Source organism: Nanorana parkeri, unplaced genomic scaffold, assembly GCF_000935625.1.
Source record: "Nanorana parkeri isolate BGI_ZX_2015 unplaced genomic scaffold, ASM93562v1 scaffold112, whole genome shotgun sequence".
In the NCBI taxonomy this organism is placed as follows: domain Eukaryota; kingdom Metazoa; phylum Chordata; class Amphibia; order Anura; family Dicroglossidae; genus Nanorana; species Nanorana parkeri.
Window position 1 is genome coordinate 1646079 of NW_017306380.1, and position 20353 is coordinate 1666431.

Consider the following 20353-nt stretch of genomic DNA (forward strand, 5'->3'; position numbering starts at 1 on the left):
CTGGTTCCTACCCCCCCCCCCCCCTCCTTGTGAATGTTTCATTAGAACCTCTGTTAATGTATTTGTGTTATCTGTTTATTGTAAAAGTTGAAGTCGAAATGTGTGAACTGACAACACTGAGGAATATCTGGCAGTGCAAGTGTTCATCATGTAGCTGGCAGGATCCTGTTACTTTAAGTTGATTATAAATGGCCTGTATACATTAGTGCAGTTATGAATACTAAAAAAAGGAATCCAGACTTTCAGCATCCAGGACTGTAAATAAAGTCTGTGTGTAGCTAAAACTTTTTTTTCTAGTTTTGGATAGAGTAGGAAATGATTAGAATCTCAGTTCTTTTTATTTGTATCTCCATTCAAGAGATTTCACCTTCTCTATTGGTCACGCTGTCCACTGTCACTGTAGTAAAAAGAACTAGAACAGAAAGAGGTAATTCTTACAATGGGGACACCTATTACACTGACAAAGATTTCTCCCCCCCCCCTTCCTAAATCTCTGACAGGGAGTGAAGGGAAATCTCCATTCACAGCACAGAGATGGCAAAAAAGGGCAGTGCTTTTATTACTTCATCCAATTACTTCATACAAAAAAAAAGTTTTGATTGTACATACCCTGTAAGTTGTAGAGATCATACATGTTTCCATTAAATATAATAGAACATAGGGATATAATAGAAATATGTCTGTATATAGTTGTATGCAGGTGACGCAAATAAAACATGTTGCATAGAAAGTGAACAAATACTGCCTCAAAATGCTTATTATATACATACCTCCTATAGAAAGAGTCATGTGAGAAATATGGGGGCTGCTATTGCCGAACTCTGTGAAACTTTCAGAAAGACAGCAGCCGCTGTATTTCTCTTGTGACAGGTTTACTTTATGATGGGGAGATTATATTTGTGGTCAAGACAGTGCAATGCAAGGGCGGTGCTTTCCTTCCCTCCAGCTTTTATAAAGGGACTGTTCTGTGTGTCATCACAGCATTGAATCCTACAGTCTTGTAAATGTTATAAATAGATCTTAGATAAACTGCAATTTACGCTTACTGACCCTTTTACTATTGTCTTTTAAGGTAGACTCTCATCTACATGTACTTCTTGTTCAGCGCTAGTCATTTGTAACTATCACATGTGACACCATTTGCTCTTAGAAGTTGCTGTTTTCTGCAGCAACTCTCAAACCTGCTTCCTAATGTTGTATTTGACCCCTGTCGGAAGGTGTCTTTTATAGGCAGCATTGATTTTCTGTGTTGTACCTTTATTCCTTTAGAAACCTGAGTTCGGCGGGAGAAGAGGCTCGCAAGCAGATGAGATATTGTGAAGGGCTGGTAGACTCCCTCCTCTTTGTGATTCAGACCTGCGTGAACACATCAGATTTTGACAGCAAGGTATCTATTGTTATTTATTCTGGTAGTATTAGCACACTTTTACATAGTGACGTTTACTATGCATTAAGCTTTTCGCTGTGCTTAGAACCTCAGCCATAGGCTATCTCCTCCAGACTTTTTGCACATTTGCAGAGATGTTTCCGTATAAGTTTTTTTTAGCTTTGTATACTACAATTCATTGTCCCCAGAGACAAAAGAGTTAAACACAAATCCCCCAGCTGCTTTCCTCCAGGGATTCTAATCAATTAGATTATGGCAGGTCACATGGTTCTACATGTGTCTGCGCTGCAGGTGGTACCAAGTGTTCTGGATTCATAGGTCTCAGTGCTGAACGTCAGATAAACAGCTAAATATAGAGATTAAAAGAATGCGTGGGAGCATTTTTACCTGCCAAATGTAATTTTGGATAGTCAGTCCTGAGATTAGGGCCTAGTTCACATAGGCTTCAGTACACATCACATTTTTGGTAGGCTTTTGCAAAGTATTTGTAAAGCTCCCAGCAAACCTTGAGCGGCTTAAGCACCCTTCAACTCCAGTTTGGGAATGTTAGACACATCTTAATGGGAGTTCTGACTGTCACGTTAAAGGTAGAGTCTAATTAAATATAAATGCACACATATACATAAGAAATAATCGTGTTTATTTTTTTTGGGGGGGGAAGGGGGCTCTGGAGCCAGTACAGCATTGCAACCACCATCAGTGGATATCAGGATATGCAATGCTATGGCTCCTGCAGACTCTTCCTCCTGTCAATGTCCATATCGAGGTACAGATATTCCGTAACATGGACAGGAGGAAGACTCAAAGGACTTTAGTGCGGTGACATCACCGCACTTGTATTCCATTGAGAGCAAGTCCCTCTGTTGTGGCGCTTGATGGCACACACAGCTGCACCATTAAAAAGAGTAGTAGCCTGTGGGGAGAAGAACACTGCGATTCAGGTAAGTGGAGGAGCGGGATGGGGGTTAGTGTGGATGTTGACTATGTTACACCCTGAATATGCGTGTAACATTAAATATGGTCTAAAAGGTAAACTTAACCTTTAAACAAGCTGCTAGCAGACTCTTGTAGGCTTTTGGCAAGATCAAGCTGTGCTTAAACTGTATTTCCACTTTTGCAGCCCAATTGGGATAACCTATATTTATATTTGTTGTACTGTATGTTCCCATTCATATAGCATAAGCTTTAAAAAAATGCTTCTTGCAGTTTAAATTGCTTTTTACTTTGGTTAGGGTTTCTTGGCTTCTTGAGGGTTAACATTTCTACCTGTTTCTGTTGCTTTATGTTAGGAGGGGTTGTGATGGGTTAAAGTAGAACTATGGGGTTAGGGCTTTTCCCCATAGTTCTCCTTAGGGTAATGGGAGGACACAAACTAGCGTCCTCCCGTCACCCTAGCCTCAGTATACCGCGAGCTACAGCTTGCGGGAAAAACTGAGACGCCGCAGCTGAAACGGATCCCGACAATTATGTCTGGATCCGCCCAGCTGCGTGACTGACAGCTGGCTCTGCCTATCTAGAGGCAGAGCTAGCTGTACCCGCCCCCTCCACCGTCCGTTCCGCCAGTCAGCGCTGGCGGATCGGAGGGGGGAATCCAGCCCCTCCCCTGTCACGGCAGAGAGCTGTGGCAGGATCGAGAGGTGAGCGAACGCCGATATGTGTTCGCTCACCTCCCGATCTACTGAGCCAACCTGTGACAGTCTCATCGTCACAGGTTGGCTAGAACTATGAGGTGAGTGAAAAGCACTCACCTCATAGTTCTCCTTTAAATGATTACAACCCTGATTTCTGCATTCAATTGTTAAAGGAGAATTTTGGGGAGAGCGAATTACATTCATCCTCATAATTAGAGCCGACGTGTGACACTGCAGCTGTCACCATTGAGCGCTATAAATCGAGAACTGAGCGATTTACATACTGTCGATCGCTCATTTCCCGATCCTCTCTCAACAGAGAACAATGACTGTCAGTCACCGCTCCCCACAGGGCTTCCCCTCTCTGTACCTCCAGCGCTGACTGCAGGGACGGACGGGTGAGGGGGCGGGCACAGCTGGTTTTGGCTCTAGAGAGACGGAGCCAACGTTCAATCAGGCAGCAGGGGGTGGATCCCGACAAAATTGTCGGGATCCTTCCTGGCTTCACTGCGGCTCTGTGCAGTCAGTATATAGTGGGCAATAGCTCGCGATATGCTGAGTTTTGGGTCACAGAAGGACATTAGTATATGTTCTCCTGTGACCCTAAAGAGAACTATGGTGAAAACAAAAGTTCTCTTTTAATGAAGTTAATGAGAGAAACAATATCCTCAAATTTCATTCTTAAGTCTTTCTAGAAGAACAGATCCCTGTGCTCAGAAAAACCTGGGTTCTTCAACAAATCTTGCTGAAAGCTTTTCAAATGCTCAATGAAAACTTGCTGTTCACACTGCCCTTATACAAGCTGAAGCCTGTGCGAACTTGTCCTAACATAGCCAGCTGGCCTCACTTTTCTGTACAGCAATGCAGTTATATAGCTTGGTCACCTCCCTGGCCCCAGCCAGGGACTGTACAACGAAGCAGCAGGCTGGACATCTCTCTGTTTTTATTATCTCTAAATTAAAGTCTGTGAGTCAGCTGAGTGAAAGCAATGCGGTCTCTATAAATTTTCTTGCAATTGGAATTTTCTTGGTAACTGGTTAGCCAGAATGTTGATTTCCTTTCTCTGGCATATATACAGATGCTCGAAGGAGAATCCACCGGTGTGTGCATGAAGTAAGAATACAAAAATTTGGAAATTGCAATTATGTAAAATGTTATCACAATATTGTATTCTCTCTATAGGTTGATCCCGATGGACTTGTGTCTTTTTTCAACCTGAGTAACTATGTAATAAAAAATATTCTTGGGTAACTTTAAAGTCTAAAAAAAAAAAAGTGTATTCAACAAGAATACCATAGTGTGGGAACCTGAGATTTCAATACCACTGGTGAAGAATCTCACCCAGGAAAATAGCACTGTGGGTGCAGTGGGTGGCAGAGCCCAAATCCAGCATATTGTTATGTATGGCCCAGATAATTGCCCAAATTCTAATCAGTGAGAATGACAGTCAGGTTTCCTTTATAGTCTGCTTGTTGGAATATATTCATTAAATTCTGTAATTGTTCTGCAAGCCATTAGGATTAGGACCAGCTGTTAAAAAAGCACGTAATTTCTTTCTTTGTGAGATGGCAGTAAGCCTTTCTGCGGCATAACGAATTATCTAGCGTTTCTCGCAGCCATATGGAGTGTTTGAGAGTGTCCGACCCTGACAGCCTGCCTTCCCTCTCTTGCAGACAGTGGAGAACTGTGTCTGTACGCTAAGAAACTTATCTTACCGCCTAGAATTGGAAGTGCCTCAAGCTCGCTTGCTGGGAATTAATGAAATGGAGGACTTCTGCAAGGAATCCCCCAGCAAGGACTCGGACTCGAGCTGTTGGGGTAAAAAAAAGAAAAAGAAGAAAAGGCCGCCACAGGAAGAGCTGGTGAGTGCAAACAGAGGATTGTGGGAAAGAATATAGAGATAGCAGCCATGATGCTTCAGCAGCTTTATCCTGCTACTGGGTGATCTTGGCTGAGTCTTTTTGTGTTCTTGAGCAACTGTAGTGATGTTTGTAAAATTATTACTTTATTGGCTGGCAGCATCAACAACACACAATATTCAAGAGGTAACTATACTTGCAGGGTGGTTGCAGCAGCAAATGATCATAGGGCTCTGTGTTGGACTGAAAGCAACCTTTCTCCTGAAACCGCCCTCTAGTGTCATCAGTTATAGCTTCAACAATATTACAGCAGGTTATACTACACCAGAAGGCGGCAGGCAAGAGTCCCGGCAAGACTGCTTCTGTCATTGATCACTTGCTGTATTTGTACTGGCTGCAGGGGCAAAGCTTGATAAAGCGATTTAAACTGACAGTGCGATTATTCTTTAATTAGTCATTTGTTATTACATCTGGAAGCCAATTATTAGTTTAGAGCTCAAAGTAGTTATTTAGCGTTGATGACAATTTTACTTTAAAGGGAACCTCCTGTGTTATCATAAATGTTATAAATAATAATGCAGCTTAAGACTAGGTGACACCAAATGTCTGCAAGTAAATTTATTCCACAAAATCATCATTTGTACCCCTGCTGAGGCAAAAGGTGAAGCCTGTGTACAGAATGGAATCAGGGTGCCCCCTGCAAAGGACGTATTGAGTAATAAGTTAGTATGTGCCTTGAAACATCTGCCATTGGGCTGTGATAACAACCAGAATTTGAAGATCGTTAAAATAACTTTGCATGCAAAAGCAACATTGCTACAATGGCTTTTCAATCCTAAGAGTCGGCGAGGGTCTCAGTAGTTCTTGATATTTTTTATGGGACCAGCTTTGTTCATCATATATAATCATCATTATAATTGTGCTTAGTTGTCCTTCCACCATTCTTCTGTCTGTGGCCATTCAACCTTCACATCAAGCCAGTGCTGTGGTCCAAGGTTTCAGGCCAGTTTCCTAGCAAATAGGAGTTGTGAGCAGGTATCAGGTTGTGAACCTATAGTGTACATAAAGCGTGGTAGGTAGCCATGTCTTGTACATTTTACTGTGTACAGATCTTAAAGACGCTGGAGATTTTTTTAAAGAAGATATTTGACAGCTGTTTGGTTTGTGATTATTTCTTTTATTCTCTTGCAGTGGGATGGTGTGGGCCCCATTCCTGGATTATCTCAGTCTCCGAAAGGTGTTGAAATGCTCTGGCACCCCACTGTAGTAAAGCCATATCTAACTCTTCTGGCCGAAAGCTCAAACCCGGCCACTTTGGAAGGTTCTGCCGGGTCTCTTCAAAATCTTTCTGCTGGGAACTGGAAGGTAATATCACTGGCATATTAATCAGTCTGAAAGTAAGGTCACAGTGAGGTACTTTATGGTTAATTGATGTGGGCTGTTGCACTTTGCTCTTTATCAAGAGGGTTAGAGGGATGAAGGGCAAGGTTTTGCTCATCAGCTGTTGAGGAACTCAAACATCAATATTTAATGCACCAGCTAGACCTTTTAGTTCTTCTGAGATTTACCAATTCCTGCCCACTATGCATAGTGCCTGCCTGCTGTGTAAATGTGTTTAACTCTCTCGCAGTGTCACAAAATTACATTTTATTCATTTAAATTCAGGTGAGCTGCAGTGAGTGATGATGACTTCAGGTTTTCTCAATGCACTGCAACCCACCTCATGGCAGCTCTGTGGCTTGAAAAGTTGTTTATGTGCCCAGGCATTAAGCCTGCATTGATCTGTGCAGATCAATGTAGCTTGGCTGAACTGGAAGCCTTTAGAAGTGCATAACTGATCCACTAATAAAGCAATCAGCATTGCAGTTGTATGCACAATTATATGTTTAGTTTTAAAAGGGGTTACAAATAAGAGTAATTGGTATGGCTTAAAAGAAATGAACGGGTGAATACATTTTTAGGGAGCGCTAATGTTACACAATATTAAAGTTGAACCCTAGATAGATGCAACTTTTTTTAATTCAGTTTTGAATGCTCTGAATGGTGACGACCTCTTTCCGGTATGCATTGCTGTATGTGTCCCTCACTATTTGTTTTGGTGACCAGTGTCGCTGGGGCAAAAAAGTGATGGTAAAACACATGTTTTCAGTTGTCACTGGACAAGGGCAGATAGGGATACATTCTAATGAGGACACCGCTTCTGGTGACAACCGTCAGCATTGACATTTCATATCTCCATCTTTGGGGAAATTTCCAGGTCATATTTTTGTATCTTGGGCATGAAGTCGGGACATCTGTCAGATGGGGGGACCCTGAAATAGCTTGTAATGACCCTTCCCTGTTTTATTCAAAGCTTCAAAAAGTTTTTTTCTAGAGTTCCACTTTATAGGAAGAAATTGTGTATACAAATGTAGTGTTTGTGTCTAACTTTTTTTTTTTGATCAATAATTTTCATGTATGAAAAAAATAAGTTTTAATTCTTTTCGTTACATTGTGAGAGAGTAGAAAAAGGATGATTTAATACGCAATATACAAGATTAGTAATGCGCTCATTATGGCTAAAGCAGTAAACCTGATTTGCCTTTGAAAACTTTGAGTAATAGATGCAGTGCCCGGCTACAGGGAAATAATGCAGGTTTTATAAACCACATTAGTACTGTATGATTCCCAATTTGTACCCCTTTTTTCTTAAATTACATTAAAACATACCGATCCTAAATTCAATTAGTTATCCTTAGGAACGAGTTAATAAAGTGATGCAATGCTGGATAACCTAGGATCATTCATGAAGGGGTCAATAGTCTTATATTTAATAATGTGTTTGTCTGGTTCAGGCCTCTGGATATTACATTCAGCTACTAGCAGTAATGAATATTGGATAGCAAGGCAGAGATGACCGGTGAAGTATCTCCTGCCAGCATTGTAAATAATCTGCTGTCTTCCCTCTGTCTCTGCAGTTTGCAGCATACATCAGAGCGGCTGTCAGAAAGGAGAAAGGACTGCCCATACTGGTGGAGCTGCTGAGGATGGATAACGACAGAGTGGTGTCTTCTGTGGCCACGGCACTGAGAAATATGGCATTAGATGTCCGCAACAAAGAGCTAATTGGTACGTAGTGAAGGCACAGAGATTTATGGTTGTATTGATTGCTGAGGAATTATTTTATAAGTTGATAAAACATTCCCATTTTATCCTCTCCCTTTAGAGTAAACTATTTTTGCTCATATCACAAGACAGAAAACTTACACTGACCCAGGACAGCTAAATGTGAGAGTAGAGACCTAGTAATTGCGTTCCCTGCGAAGGCCAACATGTACTTCATTTCAAGGAAACCTGCAATATGCTGACTTCCGTTCGAAAATGCGTAATGTCCAGCAGTCATGGTGATCCTTTTGTTTAAAGCAGAGCTGCGGGCATGAATATTTTAATTTAAATATATTCATCAATAGCAACAAAGGATATAAATCCACTTTGCATACGACAAATACATTTGCAAACCCGCATATCACCTTAGTGGTCATTGTGCTGTACATAACCTGTGCAGATACTCGATTATTGCACATATCTGGAAGGAATACGCATATCAGACCAAACCTCAATTACGAAAACATGTGCCTCTTGTATTTAGACAATATTTGCTTATCCCAGAGTTCAGCTTTAATGAACCCCAACAAAAAATCTCATGTAAGCTATATTATTGTAGTCCTAAACCCTATAAAAAGGTAGAGTTTTGGGCTAGGAGAGACTTTGTTTGTCTTTTCTGCCAATCAACTTCCCCTAACAGTTATTGTCTTTGTTCACGCTGCTTGTGCACTCCTGGCCCAAAAAAATATAAGATGAATAGAATGGAGGCGGGTGCGGCGATGATGCACAGGAGTAGCATCATCCATAGGCAAAAGGGGAGGACCAGAAAAAGTGGCATAGATTAAGATGGTGGGGCAACAACAAGTGTGGACCTGTAGATTAGGGGGAAAGTCTTCCATGGGAGAGTTTCCCCTGCAGCATGCAGTTTAGTTCCGCTTTAATATAACTCTGAAGGCTGTTTTTCATATTTTTTAATTTGCAGCTGTCATTAAGATATTTGGTGATCCTGTAGTGAAGGCCCTTGTTTGGGCACTTCTATAATAGGGTGGCAAAGATCTGTGGCAAGGGTGGCAAGTTGTGCCCCTGTCTTGTTACCCTGTCACAGGCTACAAGTGGCCGTTCCAACATGCAGGCCTAGTACATTGCTGTCATTATCGGGAAGCTAAAATAAGAATTTCCCCCAGCATACCTTGGTGTAGTGATAATCTTGTTCTTTATTTCTAAAGAGAAGCATCACAAGCCAGTAGGAAGCTACTACAGAGCAATGGATGTGGCAGTTGTTTAATGCACAGTGCTTTTTAGTAAAATAAATGTCTCAGTCACTAAACAAGTGTTTTTGGGTTTTGTTTTTTTTTGTTTTTGGAGGGGGGAGGGGTTTAGAAGCACACCAATCTACTAAACCTGTGACCTCAGAGCAGAAAATGGTGGCAGAAAGCTCTAACTTTCTTAATCCTGCCATACTCCGGCACCATGCTGTTTGACACCTTTAAAAGTATTTTTTAAGCCAGATTTAGTTTTAACATCAGAGTAGAGAAGGGCTAGAACCCTTGTTGGATTTTCATTGCTGTCTGAGTCTCTGCCAGGGGGGACACCCTCTCTATTTGTCCTTATGTCCATTGTAACTAGGGCAGAAAAGTAAGAGTTGCAATATTTTACAGTCGCTAGAAAAGAAATGGAGGAGAAATCTTCTAACAGGAGTGTCTCTACTCATGGTAATGCAGAGAGGATTTCCCCTCACTTCGTTTTTGTCTCTGAACAAGGAGTGAAGGAAAATCTCCCAATGACCAGGCACAGGCTTAGAAAATCTTCCTATGACCAGGCACAGACCGTTTACAAAATTATAAGTATTTTATTGATACTGTCCAAGTACTAACAGATACAATCACTAATACATTTTTTGTTTAGTATCATATGACAGTTTTTCTAAAATAATACAGACTAATGATTTCAGGACAGTGGGGGAGCGCCAAAGCCCGGTCACAGTTGCAACCGCTGCAACCCTGGTAGTTCTAGTGAAAAGGCCAAGTATCGGCACCGATACAGCTACTGGTATCTGAACATCCCTAAATTGTAACCATTTCCCACTCTATTCAAAACTGGGGGATTGTTTTTTTTTCTCTAGATACACTTTAACACTTTCCTATCAATTTTAAACTGCAGCAGGATTTGCATAAATACTTATGGTTTTAGGTAACATTTCACACCATTGTTTCCAGTTAATGAATTGATATGTATGATATACATAGTGCATGTTTTATTTTCATGTGTCTTTGCCCATATTTATTTTCCTTTGACAGGCAAATATGCAATGCGGGACCTGGTGAACCGGCTTCCAGGGGGCAATGGCCCCATCGTTTTGTCAGATGACACTGTGGCTGCCATCTGCTGTGCTTTGCATGAGGTCACCAGCAAGAACATGGAGAACGCAAAGGCTTTGGCGGACACCGGAGGAATTGAGAAACTAGTGAACATCACCAAAGGAAAAGGGGAAAGGCATGTATTCCTCAGATGTGTAATCTGCTGGCCTGAGACAGACATTTTGTGCAATGAGCACATTTTGGCTCTGTACATTCCCAAGATCAGCTGGGCCTTCTCTTTTCAACAACATCTTGTAACTTGTTGCTTTTAATTATTAATTTCTGCAAACTTGTTCACAGCACACCACTCCGTATAAATGAATGCAATACATCTGCACTTTCTGAATTTCCATAAACATATTATCCATTTCTACACTCATCCGTTCATTAATTCATGCTACATCTTCATTAGAAACATCTGGTCATTTGGTTTCACAGCAGGAGCGAAGGGACAGCGAAGAGTCATGTTCTTATCAAAATTGTATTATCCTTCTTATTAGATTTAATCCAAATTTCATTTCTTTGCCTACTTGAAAGTCACGGCGTCTTGCCTGTATGCCGTTACATTGTCAGTTTAATACAGTTCATCTCTGTTTTTACATCTCCAGGTATTATGAATCAAATTATGACCTGGTGAAAGTAGCTCATTAAGGATTGCCAAGCTTTTCAGTCATTTGAACTCTTAAGTTATCATCATGGTGTTCCCAGGATGGTTCATTTTGGATAATTTCTAGTGCATTATTAGGCTAGCAGTCTGTTTGGGGGACGCTCAGTTAACATTTGTTTTAATTCATTGAACAAAAACAAAAGTTTTTTAAACTCTTAACTCTGATTTTGCTGTAAAGCAGCTACAGTCAGAATAAATGAGCCTGTCCTCAGCCTGCATGCTGCAGAGAGTGACTTTGGGGTCTGTGTGGAGGCAGCAGTCTCCCTGCAGCAGTCCAACAAACCCCCTGCTGAGTCTGAGCTAGAGCTGTGCAGTCAGGAAAGCTCATGCTCTCTGCTTATTGCACAGCTCTAGCTCAGATTTAGAGTGGGCGGTGGGGTGTTCGACCACTGCGTACACCTGAATAGCATTGGTCTTCTCTACAGCATGCTATTGAGTAAAGGCTGATTGAATCTGGCTGTGGCTACTCTACAGAAAAAAGAAATTGTAGGGCTGCATTCACACATAAGTGGCACCTATTGCAGGCGTCTTTTTTGAGCGTTTTTTGCACACACTTTACATGCCTACAGTAAGTTGCACATTAATGTGAGCCGATTTTGGCATTTTTGTGAGAATGGGCAAAACGCGTGCAAAAAACTTGCAGTGCACGTTTTTCAAGCGTTTTCTATTGAGTCTATGGGACAAAAGGTGCTGAAATCTGCCCAAAGTAGCTCATGTACTATTTCGTAGGTACTCATTGAACCTCATTAGATTCTAATGGTTGCATTACAATACTAGATATTACCAGTAGGTGATGCTGCAGATAAAATCTAAACGGTGCATCCGTGTGACACCAAGTTGCTGTGTATAATAGAGGGGTTCTCGGGTACTATATGGAGAGGGGGTCTTGATCAAATGATTATTTACATGCAGTCTAAAAATGCACACTGGTTTACTTCTAAATGAATGTATGAACGGGGTGCTGCTTTCCCTCCTTGGCAGTTGTTTTGTGAGTCATACCAACAGTGCTGAGATTACACGTATTTCTCCTGAGCCAATAAATAATATGTTGGCAATCTCAGTGTGCATTTCAGGCACATGGTTCATAGGTCTGATGTCTCCCAATCCCTCACTGAACCTTCCACTTGGAGTATTTGTGTTTTCTGGGATATCTGTAGTTTTCTAGTTCAGATTCAGACTTACTGATTCCATTAAAGCTTTCAAATGTCATCTGTGACTGCCGTTATTTCTACCCACTGTGATTACTGTTGGCTTTTGAATAATCTTTTTATGGGTTTTTTTCTTACAGATCTTCGTTGAAAGTGGTGAAAGCAGCAGCCCAGGTGTTAAATACGTTGTGGCAGTATCGAGACCTCCGTAGCATTTATAAGAAGGTACTTCTGCCATGATATGTTCACATTTTACATTTGTGTTATTACACTTCTGTGTGCTCTAGAGTTCATGTTGTGTTGCCAGATGGTTTTAGTTGACTACACACCGAGAAAGATCATTATATAATGTGACTTTTGGGGTTTTTTCCTGTTATGTTGACAGTATTGCTGCACATGACATCTGAACAATTGCAAGGCACCCATATCATGGAACTGTAAGGGACATAGGATGATATGATTCTAAAATACAGCTTGCTGCACATTCTTGCTGCTCCTGTCGCCAGGCAAAATAGATCATAGGTTTTATATTTTCACACAGTTGACATTTTGGATCCGAAACAAATATCCAGATTTTTTTTTTCCTCCTGTATGCTCACAATACAGTTCGTGGTTTTTGCTAATGGAAATTCCTACACTGTATGGCCTGCCACAAGCTCCCATGTTGAGAGTGAAGCCAGGCTTCGTCCAGTCATGTTACCAAGAGTTAATAACCGTGGTAAACCAGAAAGTTGTTTGTGATATGAGATAAACTGTAGCAGGAGAAATAAAAAGTGAGACATTATGTCCAGTGATTCCTGAGCAAAGATGTTTACAATGGAACTGTATAGATTTGACCTAGATAACAACCTAAAAAACACAATGCTGTGCTAATAAATTCAGCCTCTCTCTGCTTCTTACTGTAAAGGAGCAGGGAGGGAAGGACCACTGTTTAATCCTTGCAAGCTGTAATTCTGGAATAAACCAGAAGGGTCATTGTCTAGCCATTTAAATACTTTCATATTCTTTACAATCAGTAAATATACGTTTTAACACACACCCTCACTGACCCCACTGCAAGAACAGTGGAGAAATTCATCCTCAATATTTACAACAGAAGCACTGAATCCCAACCCAGTTTCCCTTTGCCTTCTAATGTAAACAAACACCAGGTAATCTAAACTGTTCAGAAACCAGCTGAAAACTGACTTTAGAGTATCTGTTGGGACCCTTGAGGATGAATTTTTCCACAGTCTGTGCAGCTATGCAGACCAGTGAGCGTTTGTTTTGGGGCCCATTCAAACAAGTGGGCATGCAGTGGTAAGTGTTGTGTATGTGAGCTGTAATGCATTGTTACAATGCATTGCTTGCCTTTTTTTTTTTCCCATCAACTTTATTAAACTGGGACTTTATTCAACACTATGCCCAACGTTAATCCACTCAGAACATCACATCTCAATACACCTGGTGTGAATTAACGTTTATTTACTTCTTGCAAAGATTATAAGTAGTTTAATGTCCATATTTTGGTCCCAGCTTCATGTTAAAGCCTTTTGACTAGAGTCACTCTAGCAAAGATAGGAAATACTACTACTATTATTAAGGTTACCTGTATGGTTTACATCAGCTACTTCCAAAACAATCCATTCAATATAAATGGTGAAAGGTTTTAAAAGCACAGTCCGCACAGGAGATGTATAAAAAAAATATGGAATAGTGGGGATCAATACTACCTGTTGAGTATTCCTAAGAAATCTACCTTTTTTTCCTTGCTGCCGCCTTTTTCCTTCTGCTGACATACAGAAATAGGCTGCACATAAAAGTTACATAAATGTCAAACATTTCAATTTCTGTTCAGCCGTGGAGACTCTTATATCCACAGTTGTGAATGTTTTTTTATAGCTCTGTCACATAATGTTTATCATTTAATTGCGGTCTTTTAATGAGCTTTTCTTTGCAGGATGGATGGAATCAGTCTCATTTTATCACTCCAGTTTCCACATTAGAACGTGACCGATTCAAATCCCACCCGTCTTTATCGACCACTAATCAGCAGATGTCACCCATAATCCAGTCAGGTGAGAAGCGAATCACATGATACGAGGAAAGGTCTGCACACAACCAAGAGGCACAAGCATATCCTTACACAGCACAAAACCGTCCCCAGCACTGTGCATCTGTCATGGAGCCAGTGCTGCTCTTTTAACACATGCTGATTTTGACAAGACTGTCTGATTCCGGTCCCTGCAGCTTCAGACTCTTTCATTTCCATTAATGTGCTTGGCAGACATGGAGGCAATTTGACAGCAAACTAAGCTTTGCATGCTAAGATGTATTACTAAAATAATCACTGCGTGCCTAGGGCATGGCTTTACCTAAACATTTCCCCAGACTTTAGTGTGTGCTCTGCACGGTGTAACCGCTTTCATTGAATGTACAGAATCTGAACACTTGGGTCATCTAATTTGCTTTTTCTAATATGTTTTACTTGTTTTTAAGTCTCATTTGTTCTTTTCTAATCCAATGACTGTCCCTGGAATAGCTTTATAATGGGAATCCTATGTTTTAAAGAGGAGAATATGAAATGTATATTTTACTTTCCTCCTATGTCTGTGAAGGTTCTAATTTTTCCAGGTCATGGTATAGCTTTTAGGTAGTCATATTAAACTGGACTACTACTGTAATGGTGAAGACATTTTGCAGCTTATCCAAGCATCTTCTTCCGTTCTAATGAGGTATCAGGAACATAACCTGGCCAGTTTCTGGACAATCAATATCTGCCTTGATACATTGCATGGTGATTGGATTAAGGTGTCTGTGCTTGGATATAAATGCTGAGGTATGTTCCTGGCACTCAGTACTAAAAAGGCCGCTTGGAAAAGTACCAGCTATTTCAACCAATAGGTAAACAGATTTTGTCAGGTCTGTAAAGATTTAGGACAAAATGTATACTCGCCTCTCTCTGGGGATCATTTCTTCCACCTCTCCTCTGTTCCAGCAGTGCAGCCTCTGTCAATTTCAGACTTCTGGTAATGTTGACTGCCTGTGTCCCCCAGGCGCTGATTCCTTCCTCCAACCTCTGTATCGCTGCAGGACTCAGCAGGGAGGTCAGGGTTGGAGAAAGGAATGGCAGTTGTGGTGAGTAATAACCGTGCAGGGGAGTGCTAGATTGAGACCTGACAGGTTCTCTTTTAAAGCAGAGCTAACTTGCCACGGTTCCAACTTTTTTGCCACCGCTGACATCTTTGCCTGGGCTTCCAGGTTCAGCATCTTTGGCCGTCCTTGGATAACATAACTCATGGGCATGGGAGTTAATGTGTTTTCAGCACAGCATGGTACAGAGAGCTGTGCATGTGCAATATACAGTCCGGTAATCCACTGAAATAAATTAATAGATTCCTATTGCTGACTGACAGACTGCTTGCATCTTCAAGAGATCGGCTGTGGCAGGCTACTTATTTCTCTCAGCACAGTTTTCTGTTTAAATTACATATTTCACAAAAACACTATCGAAATTAAGGCAAAATACTAATGACCCAAGACAGATGTCTGCCAATGTTAAATCCCACACCCCTGCGTGCAGAACAAGGGTTTCTGTGTACGTTCAGGGCTACAACACCCCGTTGCAGATTTTGTAATCTAGGGAAGAAGCAAAAGTTAACCAGTAACTAGTATAGCACTGCCTCACTGGAGGTGCAAAATATTTGGGATTCATTCATACCTATGTATGCACGTTGGTAAGACGTGTGTATTAAAGTTCCTTTTGTATTTCTTTAGAAACAAACTAAACATCAGTGCATAGATGTAAACCAGCCATATAGGAAAGAATGGGATTTATACTTGAAATACATATTCATGAACTAACATTCTGCAGGAAAATGGGCAAGTGTGAATAGGCCCTAAAACTGCAATACAAGAATGTATACAGAACTCGCATTCAAAGTGTATGCCCAACCAACATTCTTTCTTAGTTTTGGGTAGGGCGAGAGAGGATTATAAGCCCTAGCCGGTTTTTGCTTTTATCCAGGACTTCTGTCATGCTGACCTTTTACCTGACAAGAAGTGGGGAGATCTCTCCAGAAAGTCAGCCAATAATGGAACAACAGATAGCATGAACACCAGGCAGAGGTTCTAGTCCTTCCCAAACTTATCCAAAAGTAAATAAAAGTTGTGAGCTTGACATACTTTAAGACAAGGCTTTATTATTATTATACAGGATTTATATAGTGCCAACAGTTTGCGCAGCGCTTTACAATATAGGGAAGACATTACAATCAATACAATTCAAGACAAGATGGTAAGGAGGGTCCTGCCCATAAGGCCTTACAATCTAAAAGGGAGGGGCAAGTGATACATGAGGAGGGAGCTGTGTGGGGATGAATTGTTTGAGAAAGTGATAGTTCAGTGGTTAGGTTGAGGTGGGGTAGGCTTCCCTGAAGAGATGAGTCTTAAGGGATCGCCTAAAGGCACTCAGAGTGGGAGATAGACAGGTTGGGTTAAAGAGTTCCATAGGATGGGAGAGACTCTAGTGAAGTCCTGGAGGCGAGCATGGGAGGAGTTGATGAGGGAGCTGGAGAGCAGGAGTTCCTTTGAACAGCGGAGGGGACGGTTAGTGTGATACTTTGAGACAAGGTTTGAGATATAGCTGAAGAGACTTGGGTCTATATTGAGGCTTTCTTGGAACAGTCTTTTGTAAATAGGTTTGTGAAACCCTCTCCAATAACTTTTACTATGGAATTTCTGTCACCGAACCTTTGTGGCTCAATAGAATAGAATTCTAAAGCCAGGTTTCCATGATTCCAGTGACCATTCTATTCTGTACACAGAGGTGCTCTGTGTATATACAGACCACACATACCCGCCCCTCGCACTGCTGCCTCTATATTGTGAAGGATTACTTCTTAGAGGAATCTGAGACAGTCATTCATTGTGTTTGATAAGCTGTGATAATAAAATCCAATATTAATAATGCTTCTTTTTGTCACACTACAGTGGGCAGCACATCATCCTCACCAGCTCTGCTAGGCATTCGGGAGCCACACTCCGGCTATGAGAGAACGCAGCCCTCTATGCAATACTACAACAGCCAAGGAGAGTCCCTGGTTCACAAGGACATATACAGTGGTAAGGGAACCCTTGCTGTCTTTACACTAATCTGACAGTGTGGTCTGAAAGTCCTGCTGTAGCAACTCATCAAAAGTCAGCCCAGGATTTTTTTAAAGCTGCTTTCTACTAAGAGCACCATACTGCTTTTTCTACCATGGTAACAATGCTCTAATTCTATAATCATTGATGTGTGCTCAGAATATGCATATAGAGGACGTTATTTCATACCCTGTAGCAGTGTTAAACTGTACAGTTTGTTATGAGTACTAGTGACCAGGACAACGCAAAGTGAACCTATGAAAGTGAAGCTATGTGTTAACATGTTCATAACAGCAGTACATGAGTTTTAAAACAAACGCTGTCTGACCTCCTGTAGGTGCAGGCACCATGGAGCAATTCATTCTCAAGGATCACAGCAAAAGCACTAGAGTTCAAGTCCTTGTCACAGCAGTTTAGCTTTCCCTGAACCCCACTCCAAGCATTGACTCAGAAGCTTAGCTCATCCTTCTGCTCTGTGTTTACCTTCCTGATTAGAAGGCTATTGAGTCACTGCAGAGAGGGGTGCAAGGTGAGCTGAGCTTCACTGAGGCAGCTTGGTGGATTCTGAGGGGCTCTTATGTGGATGTTAAGGGGATGTGGTTAAAATTTGAAGTCTGTAAGTTAAGTCTTGGTTTAGTTTGCAGGACTTGGATCTGGATCACTAAGATATCTGCTTTTTAAAGGATAAGTGACTTTAAAACACGGAGAGGGGAATGTATCAAAACTGGAGCATGGCAGCCAATCAGCTTCTCTATTCGGTTTGATCAGTTAAGATCTGAAAATGAAAGAGAGAAGCTGATTGGTTGCCATGCACAGTTGCTCCAGATTCTGTCTGCTCCAGTTTTGATAAATCCCTCCTAGAGTGCTTACCCTTTAGCCCTCTTTAAGCTCCCACTCCCTTCCCCGGTGCGGAGATGAATATATGTTGCATTCCGATGGGCCCGGCCTTGGTTGTTTGTTGCACTTAGTACAGCACCCAAAGAGATGATGGTGTCATGTACATCTTTTAAGTTATTTACCTTAACCCACAATCTTCCATCACGCTGGTTCCAGTTATGACCTCTCTGCGTGCCAGTCACTGATTGGTCTTATTGCTGCCCCTCTTGTCGACATCATTATGCATACAGTATATGTATTGTAGTGAGTACAGGACCTGCACGTCGTCAGAATGGGATGTGGGTGCCGCTAGAAGCGGCCACCTACATTCCATCACTGAAGAGCGGAGGAGACGTGGCTGTCGGGGACCACAGATTAAGGCGAGTATAACTGTGTGAAACATTACGTAAGTGAAAAAAATAGAGGGGGGGTGTCAAGTGGATCTCCAGCACTCATTTTACCCATGTTATCAAAGACTAGAAAAATAAAGTTAAACATTTTGGCTGTAGTTGAGCTTTAAGAGATTACAGTCTAGTTTCTTTCCACAGAGAAAGCAGGAGCTATTATGTAATGCTATGAGATTCAAAGGCATCCAGCTTAATGAGGTTCCTGATACCCCTTTATTGTAAACACTGTGGGAATACAGCATGAATTGAAAGCAATTTATTACGCCTCTCATAAGTAATGAATTGTGACAGTTGTCAGATTATACCGGAGTGGAGCAGCTGTCTGCTATGTCTCCAGTCTTTCCATGCTTCCCACCAAAGCTTAGTCTGGAAGAGTTCATTAAGAGGAGCGTCCCCCCTGGGAGGAGTAGGGGTGTCTGTGCCATTAACTTTCAGAAGAGAATTCATTAGTAAGGGCACCTATATTGTCACTGGGAGTATATAATCAGAGGCCACTTCTCACTTTGTGGGGCAGAAATACTCATTTTCAGCAAACACCCAGATCATGGAACAGTTAGACTCATAGTATAAGCAGCTATTTCAATGTAGCATTTTGTTTCGCTTACATCTAGTACTGTCACTGTAACACTTTATGTAGATTTTTTTCCAATACAAGTGCAGCATTTTTTTCTGCCTCTCCGTGTTCGCTACACTGTCTTCCTAAGAATTTTGCTCATCAATCACCTCAGGAGTACCGCCTGTCTGTCGCATACTGTTACCTCAGAAGTACCACCTGTCTGTCGCATACTGTTACCTCAGAAGTACCACCTGTCTGTCGCATACTGTTACCTCAGAAGTACCACCTGTCTGTTGCATACTGTTACCTCAGAAGTACCACCTGTCTGTTGCATACTGTTACCTCAGGAGTACCACCTGCCTGTCGCATACTGTTACCTCAGAAGTACCACCTGTCTGTTGCATACTGTTGCCTCAGGAGTACCGCCTGTCTGTCACATACTGTTACCTCAGGAGTACCACCTGTCTGTCGCATACTGTTGCCTCATGAGTAACACCTGTCGCATACTGTCACCTCAGGAGTACCACCTGTCTGTCGCATACTGTCACCTCAGGAGTACCGCCTGTCTGTCACATACTGTCACCTCAGGAGTACTGCCTGCCCATCGCATATTGTCACCTCAGGAGTACCACCTGTCTGTCGCATACTGTCACCTTAAGGCTGGGTTCACACCTTAGCGTATTGGAAACTCGCGTTTGCCGCGCGTTTCTTACAGCGCGGTTTTACCGCGATTTGCGGTAAAAGAAACGCGCGTCAAACGCGAGTTTCCGAGGGGGTATCCGGTTGATAACAGCGGGATACGGGCGTCAATACGCCCCAAAGAAGCTCATGTACTTCTTTGGGCGTATGGCGTTTTATCCCGCGATCGAACGGGCGGTAAAACGTGCAGGTGAGAACCATGCCCATAGGCAAACATGGGTTTTCACCTGTTGCGCGTTTTACCGAGCGTAGGAACGCGCGTTAAAACGCTCAGGTGTGAACGGGGCCGAAGTGTACTGCCTGCCTGTCACATACTGACACCTCAGGAGTACCGCCTGTCTGTCACATGCTCAGGGCCGCATTTCCACCAAGGCCTGGCCTCGGGGCAGCAGGGGTGTGGAATTCCTATCTCCCGATGCCCGGGTGGGTAGTTTGCTACATTTAGCCCTGCTTTGGGGAAAGCAGGGCTAAATGTACAGCGGGGAAGCTACCGCTTGTTTTTGTACACGTGATCTCGGCGCCATTGTATGCAGCCTGCAGGTCTGCCATTCTCCATGA

At 42.1% G+C, this 20353-nt stretch overlaps 1 protein-coding gene across 4 annotated transcripts in view; it reads left to right on the forward strand.

Moving 5' to 3' along the window:
- PKP4 (plakophilin 4) overlaps positions 1-20353 on the forward strand; it is a 272781-nt gene that overhangs the window by 244795 nt on the left and 7633 nt on the right. For all 4 annotated transcript variants that reach the window (XM_018553154.1, XM_018553156.1, XM_018553157.1 and 1 more), the window contains 8 exons: positions 1270-1387; positions 4692-4880; positions 6069-6242; positions 7835-7985; positions 10259-10454; positions 12274-12358; positions 14073-14190; positions 17105-17236. In XM_018553154.1, the coding sequence (XP_018408656.1) occupies positions 1270-1387; positions 4692-4880; positions 6069-6242; positions 7835-7985; positions 10259-10454; positions 12274-12358; positions 14073-14190; positions 17105-17236 (1163 nt within the window). The remainder of the gene's footprint in view (positions 1-1269; positions 1388-4691; positions 4881-6068; positions 6243-7834; positions 7986-10258; positions 10455-12273; positions 12359-14072; positions 14191-17104; positions 17237-20353) is intronic.